This window comes from Styela clava, chromosome 6 (genome assembly GCF_964204865.1).
Source record: "Styela clava chromosome 6, kaStyClav1.hap1.2, whole genome shotgun sequence".
Classification (NCBI taxonomy): Eukaryota; Metazoa; Chordata; class Ascidiacea; order Stolidobranchia; family Styelidae; genus Styela; species Styela clava.
The window spans coordinates 6,339,926-6,360,654 of NC_135255.1; the positions used below are offsets into that span (position 1 = coordinate 6,339,926).

The window sequence follows — 20,729 nt, forward strand, 5'->3', positions numbered from 1 at the left end:
TCTAAGTTTATTGAACGAAATAATGTTTTCAGTAATATGCTTTATTAACAGTCAGGCAATGTAAACTTATGGCTCGTATTTGCAGATGTAAAAAAATTCTGAACGATGTCAATATATATTTCTTACTGTCTAACAAAACCTTTTTTAATTAAAAACCCTACAGCCCTAAATCATTATTAGAATGCTAACTGTGTCACAGAAAATGACATGAATATATAGTCAATAAACTCTTGCATTAAAATGTGGTCTGGCCCACGAAACGTTATACCGATGAAAGCTATAATATAGTGTTTCTCAACCTATAGATCGCGTCCCGAAACTGGGTCGCCTGATAATTTTATTGGGGCGCTTGGTTTTCAACAAAAAACTAAAAGTAACTAATTCTATTTCCTAGTAACTTTTTTGTTTATTTTATATTTGGAGTTGAAGTGTTGTTCAATAGTAATTGTTTATGCGGGAAGTATCAAAAGCGTAAAATCTTGGCAGCATTTATTTTGCTTAAATGAAGCCGCGCCACGATTTTAAAAACACGCTGATGGTAGACGCGCAATTTTCTAGATATTCATATCTACAACGAGACTTCAATAAGCACGGACTAAACTGGTAATGTGCATTAACTGTATTCACAACTTTTAGGATTATATGCGGGAATTTATAGTAGTGCCGATTGGGAAGTGAAACACATGTGAATGCCGTGCTTTACGAGAATTTCGATTAAATCTGCACCGGTCAACTTGGATTTACTTGGATATTTTTCAGTAATAATTTAAATTAGTTGAATAAATCAATGACAATTTTAGATATGAGAAGATACCAAACAAAAAGAATTATCGTAGCTGCTGTCGTCGTGGTAACATTGATGTATTTTTTGCAGCTGTTCCATACGGATGATAACCATTCTCGGGTACATGAATTTACTTCATTGTAAACATACCGAAACAGAAAACGTCATAAGAAGAAGTTATTTATTAACATGTCATTCTACTGTTCCCATGATTTTGTGGTGCCTATACACAATTTAAATTGTAAAAAAACATAATTTGATCGAATAAATGTTTCAGAGTATCGAAAAGAATATAGCTGATACCGGACACTCCACAACAGTAAACGTAGTTCGGCAGAAAACTAGCACGATTGCAAAAGAATCTCAGAATGCCAAAGAATCGACGAGCGAAATCGTAGTAGACATCCCACACTTGAAAACAGAGATTGAAATATACAAACGGGAAGACATTACACTCGACGATAAAATGGAAGCCATATTGAAATTAAGGTGCACTCTTATCATGACGTCCATCAAATTGATTGAAACCACTACGTAATACACAAACGAAATATTAGACGCGAGAAAATCAGGTTTGATCGTATAGATTTCAATCCATATGCTCTACGGTGAATAAATTACCACTGAATCGAATGCGTAATTGCCCTTTCGTGCGACAATTTTAGTTTTCTCCGTAGGCTGTGGAAAGCTTACAACAGCATCCGTATACATGATATCAATATACCTGTCACATTACTATTCAAATTACCGTCATTTATTTACTTTCACTAGTAGGAGAAAAATCTTTGTTTCCCTTACTCTATGCACACATGAGCAAACTACGGGCCTCGGGCCAAATCCGACCCTCTGGGTTATTCAATCTGGCCCGCCTGATGGTGCCACAACCAAATAAAAAATAGCTCAAGGAGATTGCGATTAAATTTAGTTTTGACACGAAGCTTATTGTTTTCCACTTTTGCTTTGGTAACACTGTAAATATTGTTCATGGAATGTAACTTTTTACGTCACACTTACATGGCCCGCCTGACTAGGTGGGCAAAATGTTTGGCCTCTGGTCTAAAAACCTTGTTCACCCCTGCCTATAGGCTAGACTAGAGCATGTTCTGTTTTTTTTTCGTTGAAATTCCGTTACTATTTAACGTATGAAACATTATTTTTTTACAGACTCGAGAGACTGAATCAAACATGTTCTTGTCGGAATATCACTGAAACGGACCAACCTGACACGAAGAAGTATTTATCGAATGTAAGCTAATAATAAAAGTGTAAGAGTTTCATTGTTTATCGGTTGAAGAATCGTATTGCGCGACTTTTTATTCTAGCATCTGCAAAAAGTATAAAAACTATGTATCTATGCCTTGACTCCTGATTCGGTATAGCATTCGGAATAAAACATTGTTACAAAAGTAGTACCCAGTCGATAAAATGACTGTGGCATTTATATTTCAGTGGTATGCTATTTTCACCAAAAACGACAAATTTCATTGTTTTCAGCTGATAGTTTCAGACAAATACAAAGTGATATTTTGCTCAAATGATGATATACAAATTGAAGGTTGGAGGAAGTTGCTACGTAAGGAAAACGACGATTTGTCACTGAGGTACTTGACCTAAAGTTACCTCAGATCATTTGTGATAAATATGATGGTGTAAGCATCGAACGAGTAACTAAGTTAATGATTAAATTGAAGTAAATTAAAAAGTAAATGATTGAATTGATTGAACTCGTGTTTTCTGATTGCCAATTACATTCCGGTTTATGCAATACGATTACGTACATTGAAAAAATATCGATATTCCACGTGATAGATATTCTATGGTTTGAGACACGGGATGCAATATAGACATTTATAATGGGCCGTTTAAATGTTCATCAAATGTATAAAGTATATGCAATGAAACTTTTACAGGCTTCTATCTTCTTACCGAGAGGAGTCCATTTCGTACAGACTCAAATACTATTACAAACTTTTGCTGGTACGGCATCCATTAATTCGGCTCATGTCTGCGTATAAAAGCTGGATCAAACAACATCCAAACGTTGATGAAAAGTCATTAATGAAGTAAGTCCCACTTACTTTTATTTATTTATTACATTTTGGTTTTATTATTCGGTAAAAACCATTCACTGATTAGTATTTGAAACAGATACAATGTGAACATTAAACTGTCCAAGTATTCAATGAGAAAAAGTTTGTATTCTTATTCCACGGAAATATGAGATTATATAGTAGACTAGAGGCTATTGAAGTCATTTAATAACGAACAAGTCTTCATGTAAGCGATACACACGAATTATTTATCTATCCTAACAACAAACCTACTGTCTAGACTAGACTCTAGATCAGTGGTCGGCAACCTTTTTCAAGTGACGGACCGGTAAAGCTAGAGTCCAGTGGTTCCCAAACTAGGGTCCGCGGACCTTTTGGGGTCCGTGAAGTACTTTCCGAGGGTCCGCGAAAGAAATCTGTTGGATGGCTCAAAGTTTGATAATGCAAAAATTAACTGCTTAAATTTGGAAAGACACATTTATCGCATTATGATGCTTTACAATCTCTGCTGAGGACACTGATTCTTCACTTTCTGTTCCGATTAGGCTTTCCCGATTGTGACGTCACAAAGCTATGGCAGCTCCTGCCACAAACAAACCGCGGCGTCTCATGCCATGGTTTAATGGCGCTATAATTTAGTAATCAGTATTATCGGTAGGCTTGCACGTAATTTACGGATTTACGGAATTACGTAATTATTTGGAGTTACGGAAGGGAAGTTACGAATTACGTAAAGTCGTAATTATTGCATTGAAACGAGCTTTCTTCAAAGCAGTCAATTTCGTCGATTGCGAAAATGAAAGCTCAACAAGTAGAAAAAGTTAGAGTTCCGGTATTCGCAGCCGTTTTTCTCTCTCTTGTTACGTAGGTGAAGGAAGGCATGCCGCGTTGCCATTTACTAACCTATTATCAACTTATCTGGCGTGGCCAATGTAAATTATTAGTTAGTTAATGGGGGAAGAACTGAGTAGGGTCGTTTGACGTCAACACATCTGGTTTTAACTTCTCCCGCAACTCAACCATAGATAAGGGATAGAATTGTGTTAAGACCGATGGACGCTAACACGCCCGGTTTCAACTTCTTCGGGTGAAATGACTAATGAACGCAGGAGATCAATCTATCAAACATGGCCTATCAAACATTTGTATCCATTTTATTACTTATCGATCTTAAGATCGGTAAGTATATTGATAGGTATTTGTATGTATGTCTGTGTGTGTGTGTGTGTGTGTCTGTTAGATGAACGCGATATCTCACGAACGCGTGGTTGAATCTGCTCCAAATTTTGCATGTGCATGCACCTTACCTCGGACCAGACGCCTATCGATTTTGGGTTAATTATGTCGTATAATTAGCGAGTTATTAACTAATTACCGACTTACGATCGATAAGTCTTCGGTCTCCGACCGATATTCTCGTTTATTATTTACTTGTTCCAGTTTTCCGTTACTTATGGTATATATGTTCCGTTTCTATTTTATATTTACGCGTTTGAATAGTGGGAATTCCCCACCAAGTGTGGATTAGCAATGCTTAACCATTCTTTATTGTTAATATCAACACTTGATATATGAACATGGAATATCATATCGTTTTTGGCTGTTTCATTTCAGACTTGGGGTATAAACAGGAAAATATCCATAACCTTTCAACACGACGATCTTGTGAAATTTAAAGAAGAGCTTTCGCGACGAATTGGAACCAAATAAGCGAAAAGAGCGATTGATCACTCGCGCCAATACCTCGCCGTGATAATTAATGTCGCGCTTATCAAATAGCAATTTGACGACAAAAGAGAGATTGCGTAATGAACCAAAACGACGGATTCCTCGCGGACCGTTGAAAATTTAACTGCTATCATATATAATCAAATATGAGCCTGAAACTTTTGTCAATCTTGGCCGATAGGATCGCCGACTTGAGTTAGCAAATAAATGTTGTGAGTGTAAAATAAATGTCACAAAATGCATTGTTTTGCGATATAACTTTGTATTTTCGGAGAAGGCATGCCATATAAGTTCGGTATTTAAATTATACGCAAATAAATAATATTTGATCTAAATTTATCGCAAATAATCTTATAAACATTCAGTTTCGGAATATCGTCAATAAGTCGACATCAATATTTATTATTATAAAAATGCTAACAAGGCATTAATGTCGGATAATGCAGAAAACGCTGCAAAAACAAGTCTTCGTCGCGAGGAAATCGCAAGTATAATCAAATGAGAGAATACGCTCGTCGTTGGTTAATAAATTAGAAACCCGTAATTTTTATTCAGTACTAAGGTGGTTTTAAAAAACTATCGTTTTCATAAATATCCGTATACCAGTGTCGGTAATGATAAAATAAAATTGATCGCATAAAAATGGGACGGTTAATTTGCGAAGGTGATAAAGAAAAACCAAAGCTAACACAAAAGATAAAAATCAGAATAAAATTAATTTGAATTCACTCCTTGATAGTTGTCCTTAACATCTGCCGCCGGCGTGTAGTACTGCCAAAAATAGAAAAACACAACTTCAATGTCCCATTCGGAAAAAAAAGTGGATTTAATGGGTTGTTATGATAGGTTCAAATGCGTGGAAAAATATCGCAATTCCGGGGTCATTACGTAATTGATTTTGCCGTAATTACGGAATTGATTTTTGTCAATTACGTGCAAGCCTAATTATCGGCATATTAACAAAGTCATGTGCCGTGTTTTTGTTTAATATACAGAATTATATCTACTTAAATCTGGAACCAAACCTCAAAAAGTACCAACCTACTCATTGTTTGTCACCAACTGTGGGCAGCCCTGTCAATACATCCGACATGCCTCGGTTACGACATCAAAATTTTACCCAACCTGATTTTTTAATTTGCTACCGTGGTACCGGTTTGGGGCAGCTAAAAAGTCAGTCGCCGTGGTTTGACCGGAGCTCCAGAAGTAATCTATGTGCACCAAGATTGCGCACAGCCTGAACATGGTATTGTGTACCGGTTAGGGTTCAGGTCGTGCGACATCTTGGTACATATGCTTCTGGAGCGCCGTTTAGCCATAGCGGCCATTGTTTGGAAATCCCGCTAAATACTTAAAACTGCACTTGGAGGTGTAGATTGCGCTGCCTTATTGCATGCTTGTTGTTATAGGAGAGAATTACAGTAGGTAGTTGATAAAGTATGCCACTCCGTTTCTAAATGCTGTTTTACGCTTTTGTTTTGAAAGGTAGATAGCGTTAAATATAGCGCAGTCAAAAAGGCACTACGTTTTAGTTTTTAGATGTCAAATTTAGTCTTTGACACACGGTAACGGTAGGCATATATTTTTACGTTTTCAACTCTGTATTATCAATTTCAAAATGTCTTCTAAAATTAAAATTGAGATAATCGTATGTAATTTTATCGTGATAAACGCAGGTGAAGATATGTTTTGCATTACACCGTGTGGAGCATTTATTTTTGTTGTGATCTTGTTTTATGTGATATCTTTCTGTCTTTCTTTGATAATGTTTTATTTTAGTCAATTAGTGCACAGGGCCACGAAACGAAAACAAAATTGCAAGGGGTCCGTCAGACAATTTTTTTGAAAAAGTTTGGGAACCACTGAGCTAGACCAACCTTTTGGCGGACCACCTTTATACAAACGAACTAAGCCTATGCAATAAATTATACGCATTAAGAAATTTATATTGGCAATATACTAAAAACGACGGTGATGCTATTTAATGTGATGTCTGTATTTGTTCGATGGCCATTAACGGTTCCCATATTCGGGATATGGTAGACATTGACACACGTAACGTGTTTCTTACTTCCAGCCTATTTCGTTATTCCGTTTTTGTAGTTATCAAGATTAAAACCAGGCCTCACATTAAGATTTCGGGAAAGTTAACAATGCCTGTATCGTTTTGTTGTGGAAATCTTAGTCGGACTGATTAGAGGCATTCTTATACGGGCGTAGAGAAAACAATTGACCCAGCATTATTGCGACATACTGACATGGCAATTGTTCATGAAATCAGACATGTTGCTCAATAGTGTTATGCAGTGGTCGGCAAACTTCATGTAATTGCGAGCCAATCATAAACATCTCCGTAGCGCGCGGGCCGCAATATTTCCGCTTTCGAACAATCGCTACCATAATAAAACTTCAAGTTATGGCCCATTCGCATTGCTACCCTTCTATTGCTGTGTTGAAAGCCTGTCCCAATGAGATGTATATGTGGCGTTTTTTTTTATTATCCAACAATACATTGTTTTTATGTACTTATTATCAATGTGAAAGATGATGTTTTTATGGCAACTCGTCGTCGAAATGATGATCTGACAAGCGAGTACGAAATTCAATCTAAGTGTAATGCATTTTAGATAAAGCTGCTCAAGGCCATATGTTCTTCCGAACGTGCACGTTACACGTTATGCACTGTCGAACAGATGAGCTGTGGCGCAGTCCCGGGTCTCGGGGTCGAATTTTCGACGACTCGTTTCGTAACGAGTTTAACATTGAAACCTTTACCAACTGCGATGTTGACTGAGTATATTGAGCAAACCGGTTTTGAAATGCGCAAGAAAGGAAAATATTTTTCCGTTCAAGCACTTTGGAATGCTCGACCCGCATCGCTACGTTTTCCAGACATTTTCAAATTTTAAAAATCAAAATTAACTCGAACAACATACAACTGACGCTACTTGTTACATAAGAAGCTCCGTACAGCAGCACTTGTCACCACATAAATCCGTGTAGAGACAATAATAAATTTGGGATTAATTTTTGTTTTATTTATTAAATGTCGGGTCGTTCAAGGGCCGCAACAAATTAAATCGCGGGCGGCATTTTTTCCGACCCCTGGTGTTGTGTTTGTCTGGTTTACTGTTGTTGTGTTGTTTTTTTAGTCGTGGGGTTTGTGGTTAGATTGTAGAGGTTTTATTACAGCATTGTCCGTTTTTGTGTTACCACTCTGCGGACCGGAAGTAACGCTTCCGCGGACCGGCGATGGGCCGCGGCCCGGTGGTTGCCGACCACTGCTCTAGATGGAAAACAAGTAGCCCTCTAGAAAGGAGGCCCTTCAAATAGTAATTAGGATTTGCGACCATACATTAATCCCCATTCCTAATTCTTTCGTTAATTTATATCGAGAGTCCGAAAGACTCATAATGTTACAACGCACCCTATTGTAAAATTACATTAATTATATATATACTTACATTTTCGTGAAATATATAATATTTTATACATACATAGATACATATTATGATTATTACTGTCTCATCCAATTATTATTGTGAGCGGAGACACATGTGGGTCCGAGAATGCTCGTAAACAAGGAAAAGTAGTTTATCATATGCCCAGCTGACTTATCTAAAGGGAATCGCGCGTTAAGATCTTTCTGAAACAGACATTATAAATATTCTATTTTCACCAGCCAATCGGCGGAGGAATCACATGACGTATCTCTACAGAATCAGGCCAACGTCGATTCAGGAATGGTATACAATTTGGAGAAGAATTCAACACGATTCTCACTACCTGTAGATTTCTTTGCTAATATCGTTGATGGTGCAAACTCCGATAATTCTCTTGACCCTTTGTGGGGTAGAATCAGTATGCTATGTCAGGCCTGTAACGTTCAATATGACTATATATCGAAATCAGAAACTGCCCCAGACGATGCAACCTACCTGCTGTCAAAATTAATGGATGACGCAAATGGGTCATACACACATCTCAAACCAGAACCCTTTGATGCAGGATTATTAGAAGAGTTTCGGACAGCGTTGACTGCAGAACTTGCCAACAATATTTACAAAGTGTACCAATATGACTTTGAAATGTTTGGATATCCGAAACCATGGGACTGACTTGAAATGACGCAGAGCTATTCATAAATTAAAAGTACGATACAAAAATGAGCAAAATTACGATGGTATGCTTAGAAAAAATACCGAAACTATTGATTCAATTGCAGGCCATAGATACCCAAAGTTACATGTACTCATCTTTGATAGTTTGGTTTAATAATGAATTCCAAAATAAATGATATCAATTGTTTTTTATTAATTGATTTATTAACAATCAACGCATTTTTAAATTTGTTAGTTTTTTATACTTAAATACCCCTCAAAAGCAAAACAGTTTACCCGTAAACTACCCTAGTTATAAAGTGCGAGGTACTGGCACTTGCGGTAAGTTCTACGTGGTCGACACATTAACTGGCGATGCACTGTCATTGCTGGCGTTCGCTGGTATGTGATGTCTTCAGGTGTTTTACCGAGCTCGGACTTCTTAGTTTTTTTTTTAATCAGAATGAAGTCAACAACGACCCAACCGTTTAGACCAGGGACTGTAATACAGTGACCTTTGACCCGTGTCCGTTCATGTCTGAAGGTGACTTCTAAGTTCTGTACTTATCACGTGCACTGTGATAAGTACATTAGCTGTACATTAGCTGTTATGAGTTGGTACTGTGTGCATTAACTATTTTAAGTTTATCTATCTGGAATGTGTTCTGTTTCGAATGTGAATGAAGTCTGCAATTGCAATATAGTTGTGAGTGTATACACACCACCTTACAGGGACGTCAATCCGCGGCCCGCGGGCCGCATGTGGCTCACGGGAAGGATTCGTGCGACCCACTTGAAGTTTTTAAATAAATACGGACGTATAAACATATTCTACATAAAAATTTCCTGGTATGATATCAAATCTTACTATATTTGAGGCTTCAATTTCACACGGCTCCGCCATAAGAAGCGTTGTTAAACGCCACAGAATATGATTTTACAGAAGTTGTTGAAAGTATTTAAAGAGAGATTCGCTTGCTTACAAAAATTCTACAGTCTCTTTAAAATGTTTATTTGTCCATTTGACATTCGGGTAGAAGAGGCCCCAGAATAAATGCAACTTGAATTGGTCGATGTCCAGTCAAGAACGGAACTGAAACACTTGTTTCAAAGAGATAGAAAACTTGAATTCTACAGTGTGTATATCGATGAAGATGAGTTTCCCATCCTGAGACAAATCGCAATGCGTATTGCGGTGGCAATAGGAACAACATATTTGTGCAAATCTGTTTTTTCGAAATTGAAAATTATGAAGTCAAAGCATACGGAGCAAGCTGACGAACGACAATTTGTTATGCGGTATCAAAACTACCCGTTGATATTAAACAGTTGAGCAATGCCATTCAAGAGCAAGTTTCGCACAAAATAAAAGAAAACTTTATTATTTTTCTTTCGATTTTTTATGCCAATGTATATTAGTGCTTGAAAGTTGTGCATTTTGCATAAAAGTTGAGTTGAATTTCATTGTTCATGGTCTTTGTGTTCAGAAATCCGCAAAAGTGTTGTACAATCCAGGCGTTTGATTTAGCGACGCTAAATTCTAACGTAAATCGGAACTGGGCTGGTATTTAAGTTTGGTAAAAACGTTTGCGGCCCGCAATGAATTTTCTCATGTGAAAGTTGCCCGCGACACTAAAATGGTTGGACATGCCTGGTTTAGACCAGTGATTCTCAAGATTTTTCAGTGTCAGAGCCAAATTTTAAACCTAAAAGTTGAAAAATGCGGCATGAAAAAAACGCAAAATTGAAATAGCAACAAAACAAATATTATGTTCAGTATCAAGTATTTTAAAACAACAACAACAACAGAACTCGGGGTGAAACTGATTTACCGCTAAACCTTGCATTAGCTTTGACTTTTAAGTCTGAAAAAGCGAGGCGCAATAGTGATGGGTGCATTCTTCAGCAATATATATACCGGTAACAATAGGTAGCTCCATATTTTCCTAAGAATAAGTATTTCAATTTGAAAATACTTCTCATTTCAATTACATTGAAACGCCCGATTATATGTATAAAGAGTGTGAGCATTTTTGAAGGGTTGCGTGACATTTTGTCTTGACAAACTGAAAAAAGACTATTTTCTTCGAAAATACCTAAACCTTGCACAGTTTACGGGATATAGCCTACTTGTGATTACCGGAAACAATGAAGTCAGATTGCTGAAACATAGCCTAGGTTAAGCATTGTTGATGATTGTAGGGGGGCAACATTTGCGGACGCATTGCGCTGAAGCTAGAGAGGGCGTGTATGGGCAAGTCATCGATATTTTTGGCGTTTCGAAAGGTCCATTGTAAATAATAACTTCTACTTCCAATATTAGTAAAACCCTAGTAGTATATATTTAATGTAAAACCCATATTTAATTTTTATTTATCAAATTATATGCTCATCATATGCTTAGGCCTCGAGAAATTAGAATAATTTTTTTATGATGGCGCCGAAAAGTACTTGCGGATCCTTGTCTTAGAGAATCTCTCTACCTACACTACAGACTTACTTCGCGGTCGAAGCCATATAAGTGCGTATTTTCATCTATCCGCAGGATTGGTTTATCTGGAGAGAGGTTTAGTGATAGTTAGCCAGAAAACATCGAGTTCTTATCAAATGTTTCAGGAATAGAGCAAAATGACGTCGAAAAGCCGTAAGAACGTGAGCGTTTGAAAAAGGGGTCAAGGTATAGCCCCTCAGCCCCTTGGTTACGCCTATGTCAGAAAAGCTACAAAAGATTAAGCTAAAGGTAGCTGTAAGTAAGCGTCAACTCCCCCAAAAGTGTCAAAAAATTTGCAGTAGTTAAGGATAGGTAGGCTTACCATACGTCCTGCTTTAGGCGGGACAGTCCCGCTTTTCAGCGTTTTGTCCCGCCGTCCCGATAAGTCAGCCAAAAGTCCCGCTTTTCCAGCATAATACACAAACATGTTCTCGTTACTGTTGTTTCTGTGTAGCGCAGCGCTAGCCTACTTACTGAAGGTGAATGCGTTCGTTTCCCGCTGATTCCCATTGATGGCAGACGTTTCGCATGTAAAACCAATACTAATTAGTCTAAATTCGAATTATTTGTACCAGTATCGTTAACATCAATTCCTTCCTATTTTTCGAACTGAACCCGATATTTGGACAGAGAATATGCGCGTGAAATTTCGATAACAATATGGTCAATAAAGACAGCCGAGACAGCTTTAAATGTAGGACTGTAGGCCTATGTAGTAAAATCGGAAAATGTGAAGTTATAAAATCACAGCTAAGGGGTCGTTGCCTTTCGAGGCGTCCCGATTTGAAGTCACAAAAAGTATGGGGAGAGTATGGGAAACTATGGGTCGGAGAAACGTCCATTGTTAACGTTAGCTTGCTACAGATTACAAGTATAAATCAGATGATTTAGTCGTAGTTTTGTCTTTATAAGTGTCCTAGTCCGGTGAAAAGGAATCGGGTAGTCAAACTTTTAAAATTACCTGAAAGTAGGCTACTTTTTCGTGGTATCTGTTTTACTTGAACATTTTAGGGTTAGAACAAAATGGTGATTTTGAAGATGTGAACCAGGGTATACACTATATGCGCCAACTCGCATCGCAAAATACTGTTAAAATAAGCATGAAAAATTTCGCAATGGTGAAATATAAGAAAAATGTCGTAAATTAATACTAAGGGCCGATAAAACACCCGTTGACGACTAAACCAAAACATTCCAGTTTAGTTCACGACCACGCAAGACAAGCCACGAATTGAGTCATGACCATTATATTACGAAGTAAATCGCAGGGTTTGTAGCTAAAGATGGGACCACCGAACATTGATGACAACTGACGTGCATCACGAATCTCTCGTGGTTTCGATTATGTCACGTGATAATTATAGTCACGTGATTACGAACCATAATAGACCCTTGAATAGACCAGCTGGCATAGGTACCTAAATAGCTTTTTGCTGTGCATCTTGGTCTCAGATTATAAAATTTGTTGTCACGATGTTTCTTATTGTTATAATCTGCTAGGCGGTAAACCCGCGCATACAATTCGCCACGGGCAAAGTTATGGGCAGCAGTGCCGCGAGCTACTGAAACTATATAGTCCTAACGTTTAAGTACGCAACGTTTTTTATGTCAGAGAACCAAAATAAATGATCGAGTGATTGAACGTTAGATCAGCGGTGTGTAACCTTCAATACAGGCTGACATGGGGGATAGATACCAGTAGCGCCTAGGAAAGGTTCCTGACAGGGCTGCAGAACGAGACGCTCCAGGCAAACATTACGGTACCGGTACCGGTACCGTATTCAATATCTGAATATTGTTTTAAGTCAGGAGAAATAAAAAATAGTCACCAATCCGCCAATGCAGCAATGGGCAATATTATACAAAGTTAGCTTACATAGTTTTTAAAATACTTGAATTTAGAAAAAAAAATAACAAAAATACATATTTCAAAGCAAAAATATTATTATCAAAAGACGCTTTTTTGTAAGCCTCTGATCAGTAATCAACCCACCCACCCTCCTCACACAACTGTCTGTATAAAGGACCATAATATACGTATTTGATTTATTTTGTTTTATGCTCATCATAAGGGGTGCATTCCGCACATTCGTGTGCTTTAAACCAGTATGGTCTTGTGCATACATCCTGTATTCAGTATTGATAATTACTAACTCTTTTATATTGATTTTATGAGACGAATAAACATACATACATACAATATTTTTTTTATAGCTATTTGAACTATTGATTATAAGTAGAAATTTGACATCCAGTCTTGAGTATTGATAATTACTGACTCTCTTATATTGATTTTACAAGATGAATAAACATACATTTATACAATATTTTTCAATAAAAAAATTTCAAACAAAAGAACACTATTCCACAAGTATTTGAATTATTAGCTGAAATTTGACGAAAACAGCAAGTTTCATGTGCTGAATTTATTTGATGAAATATACATATTACTAAACTGTGATTGATGTCTTTTGTCAAATATCGAAATAGGATAATATAATATTAAAGTTTTCATATTAGGTCAACCAAAATAACTGTTTTTGAATTTTTGTTCAACTTTAAATTATTGCACTATCTGAGAACTGTGCCCTACTTTTGATTATTTAAACCTTAAACTAGTATATTATTTGTAAGACAAAGTGCATATGCATTTGTTTTTTTTACGCCTATAATTTTATTTGCCCGCGCGCTAAGAGACTTTTTCTATTAGATTATTGAAGCGAGTAACATTTCAACTGTGATTTTGAGAAAAACATATCTAAGTATATTGATTAACCATAGCTATCGACAAAATTCTCACTACATTAGGAAAAAACCTGAAATTTTATAAATAATTCATTTTAAATATTAGTGATGGTGGTTTCCAAGCTATGATAGAAATATTTACTGTTGGTTTGCTTGATGATAGATTGATATATGTATCGCAAATTAACCATGTACAAAGTATAAATATTAATATATTCTACAGGTGCTAAAAGCTAAATGTCAGGTTATGTGACCATCAAAGTTCTAAAATTGCCTGAGGCAATTCAGCCCATCAATCATTGGTTAATAATCGATAGGAAGTTCTGACATATTGATCTTAAATCAACCATGAAAGTGTGATAACTTCTAATCTTCTGTAGTTCTAATTCTACTGTTTTTACTTGTAAGTTTTGAAGAAGCATCATGTTGAAAGGGGTTTTTATTAAGCTGTTAATCTGCACTCTGTAAATATCTATAGGCAAGTGCCAGTCATAGATTTTGTTTGCACAAATGAATGAAAATTAGGTCAGTAGGTACCGGTAATAGAAAGTAAATTTGGCGATGAAAGGAATTGACTATTACTACAGCGAATAAAACCAATTGTGATTGCTTTCGAATAGTTTATTTATACCTAGCTATCTCTGATATAGGCTACCTCATTTAAAATATAGCATCTGTTTATTTAAATTTCATTCTGTGGGACACATTTGGCAACAGTATTGAAAACTTATATTTAGTCCTATATATGTTTTGTATTCAATACAGATACTAATAATTTTTAATCTTGGATTCTATATGGCTCGTGTTGTTAAAGAAGGCTACCTACAAAAATATTCGACTGGTATATTCAAAGGCTGGAAGAAAAGATATTTTAAGGTATTTTCTGATGGGCAGTTTGTATTCTATGATCATAAAGATGGACCTCGTGGAGGGAATATCAACATAGCAACACAATGCCAAGATATTCAAGTTGGAGCAGGGATAATGGCTAAAATACCAAAGCTTCCTGATAAATATGAGACTGATTGTATTTTCCTGTTCATTGCAAGGGATAAAAGGTTTCTCCTTCTGGCGGACAATCGTCGAGAACTGGATTCATGGTTGCAGGCTTTGAATAATGCACGTCCAATTCATCCACAAAATTATCAACAAGTCACTTCAGGCTACCCACAATTCAATCCACAGTCTTCTAACAATGGTTATGTTGGTCACTCTGCAGCACCGCCATACCCCGCAGCACCTCCTCCCTATGTTCCGGAGGGAGGTCTTCCACATCAGCCAGTCGGAACTCTTGGTTTCGAAGGACTAGCAGTTAGTCAAAATCAACCGTATCCACCGCCGCCACAGCCAGGATATGGTGGACAGTATCCCCCTCCACAAGGACCTTATCCCTCACAGTCCGGTCCTTATCCACCTCAGCCAGGCCCATATCCACCTAGTGGACCTGCCTATCTTCCACCCCCGAACACTGGATATCCAGCACCGCAAGCAGGTGGCCCTTACCCTCCGCCATCTGGAGCATTTCCCCCTGGCGCATACCCAGTACAGTATGGATCAGCTTACCCTGCATATCCTCAACAAGGAGGCTATTATCCGCAACAGGGTGCTTATCAAGGTGGATATGCACCACAGCAAGCATACTCACATAAGCAAAAGAGCAAAGGTGGCTTGGGAGCATTAGGTGGTTTGCTTGGTGGCGGTGCAGCTCTTGCTGGAGGTCATGGAATGATGAAGAAAGCTGGAAAGCATAAAAAACTTATTGGGGGTGCAGCGGCTGCAGCACTTGGTGGATATGCTCTGCATAAGGCGACAAAAAGATTTTCCTGGAGTAGTGGCTCTGGGTGCAGTTTCGGTAGCTTTGGCAGTTTCGGAAGCTTTGGTAGCTAATCGTAATTGTTACTGTCGGTTTTCTCACATATCATATTGCATGTTTTATTTATCTTTCTCTATCAGGTCAAACTTCATATTGCTTTTTTTTATTTTTGGGACTTATATTGCACTGAAATACTACATGAACCACCTTTTTCAATCTATTCTCGTTCATTCAACATATTGCAAATACATGTAGGGTATAATGCAATAATATTATGAAGCTCATTGGAAGCATAAATTGATCGCTTTGTATAGATTGTGTTGTTGCTGATGCAAGAAATATATTCAACTCCTTTAACCTCATAAATTCATTTTAAATACTGTACACCCTGGGGGGAAATTATCGTTGCTATTCATTTGTATTAGCTTACACAATGTGGGAAAATATTCCACTTTGTTGGAGTTTTGTTTTAATTTCCATTGTTTATCACCTACCTAGTTATAGCAAGTGTGACTGCCATACTCATTTTGGTTTCTCTTACAACATAGTATTGGATATATAGGCATGTGCTTCGACTAAATAGCCTACAGTTCAAGCATCTACCTTGTAGCCTAATGTATTTAATCCAAAATAGATTATTTTCATATGTAATTTTTTTTGTATTCTTCAAAGTAAACACTAAAACCATTGTTTAGCACCTAACTGAATAGGCTATGATGTGATTGTTTGGTGATATAAATTTTCATTTGTCACATGTCACAAATCAAACTATTTTTAGTGTCAGGCGTTGCTAGTGATTTTTGTGTTTTCTATATTTATTAGGGTAAAAATTACACCATTACAGTACTTCAATAAACTAGACTTTTTTTTGTATTGTAGTAGATGTAGTATTGCCTTGTATACACAATTGTTAATTGATTTTTTTTGGTACATGATTCATTTTCTTTAATTCACTAAGCTTGGTTGACTCAAGAAAAATAAATTATATTTACCTTTGTGTATGCGTTTTTTGTTGTTGTATTAACGTGGGTTGCTGAATAGGATATGATGTGTTTAAGAGATGTGACGGCGGACTAGCGAACCTGACACGTCATTGCATCATAGTATGTTGTCTTATCATCCTAATAGTCCGGCAGATAAAGGGCCTTTTTGGGCCCAACCTTGTTTTCGAACATGAATTTTTTTTATTTGTGATTATTCATCTTGGGGCCATTGCCCATCATTTCTATATGGGAGTGAAGTTTGCAGCCTTGAGCAATTTTTTACGGCTTGATATTTGTAATAATTTTTTTCGTCAAATCTGTGAATAATATTGGCACACAACCTAGACCCTAACCTGATACAATACTATGTTCAGGTTATGTGCCATCTTGTTGCTCAAACTGCAGAAGCACCAAATTTACTATGAAATAAAATCAATAACTTTTAGGTATTTGTTAAACCTAGCTTTGGGTCGCGACCCATATATATGGCAATACGTACAGTACTATTTCAAAATACCCGCTTTTGTGGCAATTAACAATACAAGTCTGCAATGCAGTCGGCAGTGGTTCAAGTGGATATACACCCCGTGGAAAACAGTCAATTATTGGACCCCCTGAAGTATGCGCCCCAAGATGGCGCACAACCTGAACTCAGGTTGTGTACCAGGTTAGGGTTCAGGTTATGCGACATCTTAGTGCGCATACTTCAGGAGCACCCAATTATTTGTTAGCAAGGATTGTTATGCAGCGGGATGATCACGACAATGAAGTGAAAGATAATGCTATCACGAGAACAAGAGTGAGAAAATTGTGGACCTCCAGAAAAATGGCGCACAATCTGAACATAGTATGTGTACCCGGTTAGGGTTCAGGAGGTGCGCCATCTTGGTGCACATACTTCGGGAGCGCCAAAATTGCTACCTTTTAATAGTATATCCCTGGGAAAGAATGTAGTTCATTCTTGTGTTCTATGTCAATGCTTTTCAAACTACCAAAGACTCTCAACACTTTTGCTACTTTTCTTCTATAAAAATACATTGTTAATATATATTCAAATTTCCATCTGTTTGTTTGTGCTCCCAGATACCCGAACAGTGGCCTCCAAGGAGGCGGGGTCCCCTTCTAGGAAACCCTGTCATAAACTAAAAGAGGCAACTGTGCTTCTCTTGTCTGTTGTCATGCTGTCCCTCTAATTCAGCTACAACAAAAAATTCACGAAAACGAAGGTTTACCAAAAAGCATTACATGAAAAATGGTAAAATAAAGATCAATTTAGCAATATCTACTTAGGACTTGGTGATATGCATCTGTTGATGATTTTATATGTTTGTTTCGAAAGTTTAATGACAGAACTAATTGTGGTTGTTGGGGATGTTTAAAAAAAAGGTTGAATGGAAAAAAGTTTTCACAAAATGTCAAGGTTTGAGAGTAGTAGAGAAGTAAAAAAAAATAGTCCCATGTTTTCTTCATTTGATAATCACGCCACAGAACCTCTCCAATAAATATATGCAGCAATTGCGAGAGGCAGAAATGCCAAGATGGGATTTCATCGCATTGCAAACTAATATTAGCGATTCTCAGATATATTCGCGCATACCCATCTGAAGTCTTGAGATGTACCGATACCACTTTTGTCGCCGATACCGATACCGATCCGATACAAGCTAAAAAAGCCGATACCGATACTACAGAAAGGCCGATATTACCGATATTCCGATACCGATACTATGTAAATATTACTTAATTAGGTGTGCTGTGTAGGGCAGATGGGTTAAAACAATGGTCTTTGAGCGTTGTTCATAGTACACATTATTTCAGATCGAAATAAAGATATATCACATAATATGAAATTAATGTTCGGTGATTGCTTTAACTGATTAAGATACACTGTACAGTAACGCTAGTAACCTCGGTGTTCAATTAGAAAACTCATAAGCCGGGATGTCCAATTTGAATTTAATGGTAATATCGCGACCTTCGAATATCGTTATTCGTGTTTAAAAGAATATCGAATATCACCCACACATTCTAGAGCCGCCGTCCTACGTTCAAATTAAAAGCATTTTTCAAATATTTTATTTCGTGGCTAATCGTAATCGTCGACGCAATAAGTCAAAGCCAACATGAAAGAATATCGATCAGCACCGACCAAAAGAAGGCCCACATATAACCGTCGAGGATGTTTTTTTACTTTACTATTTTATATTATTATATAATTGCCATCATATATTTTGAGACAGTCTAGGACTCTAGGCCCTCTGGGGCTAGGCGGTCATGTCAATATATCTATAAAGAAATTGTGTAGTTAAACAAAATTAATATCTGCGTAGAGGGATAATTGTGTCGGAATTTAGTTTATCGATGTCGTCGGACTAAATGACACTCGTACTTGACGACAAACAGTCAGAATTTATAGCCGTGCCAAAAGTCCATGTGCCGTTAATAAGGACCCCAATTCCACTGTATGATTTAAAACTGGGCGCCTAATTGCTTTTTGTTATGTGCCGTGTTGATATATTTCTTCATAATTACTATGTAATATTAAAAATGTCAATATAAAAATTTGACAGCGAAAATAGCTAAAAATACGTGAATCCTATTCTCTCGCGGGGGTAGGGACATGTATGGCTCATAGCTCACGATCTCTCCAGACAAAAAATAAATTGAAAAGTAGTATTCCACCTTATCTTTTAAAACATTCTGGACCATATCAAAAAGGTAAATATATCGGAAATATCGGCCTTAATCTAACCGATACCGATACATGGCCGATACCGAAAAAATGGCCGATATTGCCGATACCCGATACCGATACATCGGTACATCTCTAAATTCTGAACAGCGTGGAAAAGATTATACCTATCTTCTATCTACACACTTAAAAAACTATGTCAGCTGAACGTCATATTATCGAATATCAGTAAAGGAATAGTACAATGGGAAAAGACATGTAATGCGTAACTTTCAGTAACATGCAATCAAATAATCTTATTGTAGAATATATATATATTTAAAAACATTTCGTCACGCCAACCGCAGTCCGAAACTTTCTGTCTGTGGCTGAGCTTAGATACCAATTGGCACTCATGTAAACTGGTAAGAAAGAGGCACGCGATGGAGCAGATCCATCTCCAAGCTGTCATTTGAGTGAGTACTGCTGTTTTTATTACAGATGATATTGATCTTTTTGTATTAAAGATTTACTGACATCACTGATTTAAGGATGCCACATGATGGATATAAATAAACCAGTTGAAAACCAACACGCAATATTACAAAACTTACTTCCAACATGCGGCTTGAACGAATGAAAAAGCTGAAACTAGTATTTTTTAGAACAGCATACAAATTCTATGAAATCATACACAAAGGCTCGTCAAAAACCCATAGCTCAATAAACAAGTGGAATTTGATGCATATGCGCAAAAATGTGCGCGTTACTACGTACAACCGAAGCACACAGGAAAATGTGTGTGATGTACTAGTGATCAAAATGTTTGACTGAACTATTTGGCATAACAGGTGCACATCTCGGTTTCGCATACGCATACCCTCTATCCCCACAAGGATATATTAATTTGGCCAAAGTCAATGCTGCACCTGAAAGGTTCCGGTTCTTCCAAAAGAAAACACGTTACATATCGTTAGATACCAGTGGATGGTTTTACATGGCCTTGTTCCAATCCATTTTAACTAATGATATATTTCCCAAGCCTCTAAGCTTTAAGCCGGGAAACGAAATGCCCGCGGCAACACAAACGTAGTTTGAAGAGCGCAAAAAAAGTGGCTAGATGCTGTCGATGGATCTTGGCTTATATTAGTGAAATGAACTACCATTTATTCTACTAAAATTGAATTTCTGACATTGTAAGGAGATTCAATGTCACTATGTATTCGAAACTAACCCATGTAGTTATGAATTATTATTTTTAACAAAAAGGGGCTCCTGAAGTATTTGTACCAAGATGGCGCACACCCGGAACATTGTATATGTACCAGGTTCGGGTTCAGGATGTGCGTCATCTTGGTACGAA

General features: G+C 37.2%; 2 protein-coding genes across 2 annotated transcripts; both read left to right on the forward strand.

Annotated features, from left to right (window-relative positions):
* Positions 1–738: 738 nt before the first annotated feature.
* LOC120331211 (carbohydrate sulfotransferase 11-like) lies at positions 739–10,127 on the forward strand. Its single transcript, XM_039398282.2, has 6 exons — positions 739–904; positions 1,062–1,273; positions 1,949–2,030; positions 2,279–2,385; positions 2,695–2,847; positions 8,246–10,127. The coding sequence occupies exons 1-6, from the start codon at positions 788–790 to the stop codon at positions 8,679–8,681; spliced, it is 1,107 nt and encodes a 368-aa protein (XP_039254216.2). The 5' UTR covers positions 739–787; the 3' UTR covers positions 8,682–10,127.
* A 4,415-nt stretch (positions 10,128–14,542) lies between these two features.
* LOC120331212 (uncharacterized) lies at positions 14,543–16,709 on the forward strand. Its single transcript, XM_039398284.2, has one exon. The coding sequence runs from the start codon at positions 14,695–14,697 to the stop codon at positions 15,784–15,786; it is 1,092 nt and encodes a 363-aa protein (XP_039254218.2). The 5' UTR covers positions 14,543–14,694; the 3' UTR covers positions 15,787–16,709.
* Positions 16,710–20,729: the final 4,020 nt, after the last annotated feature.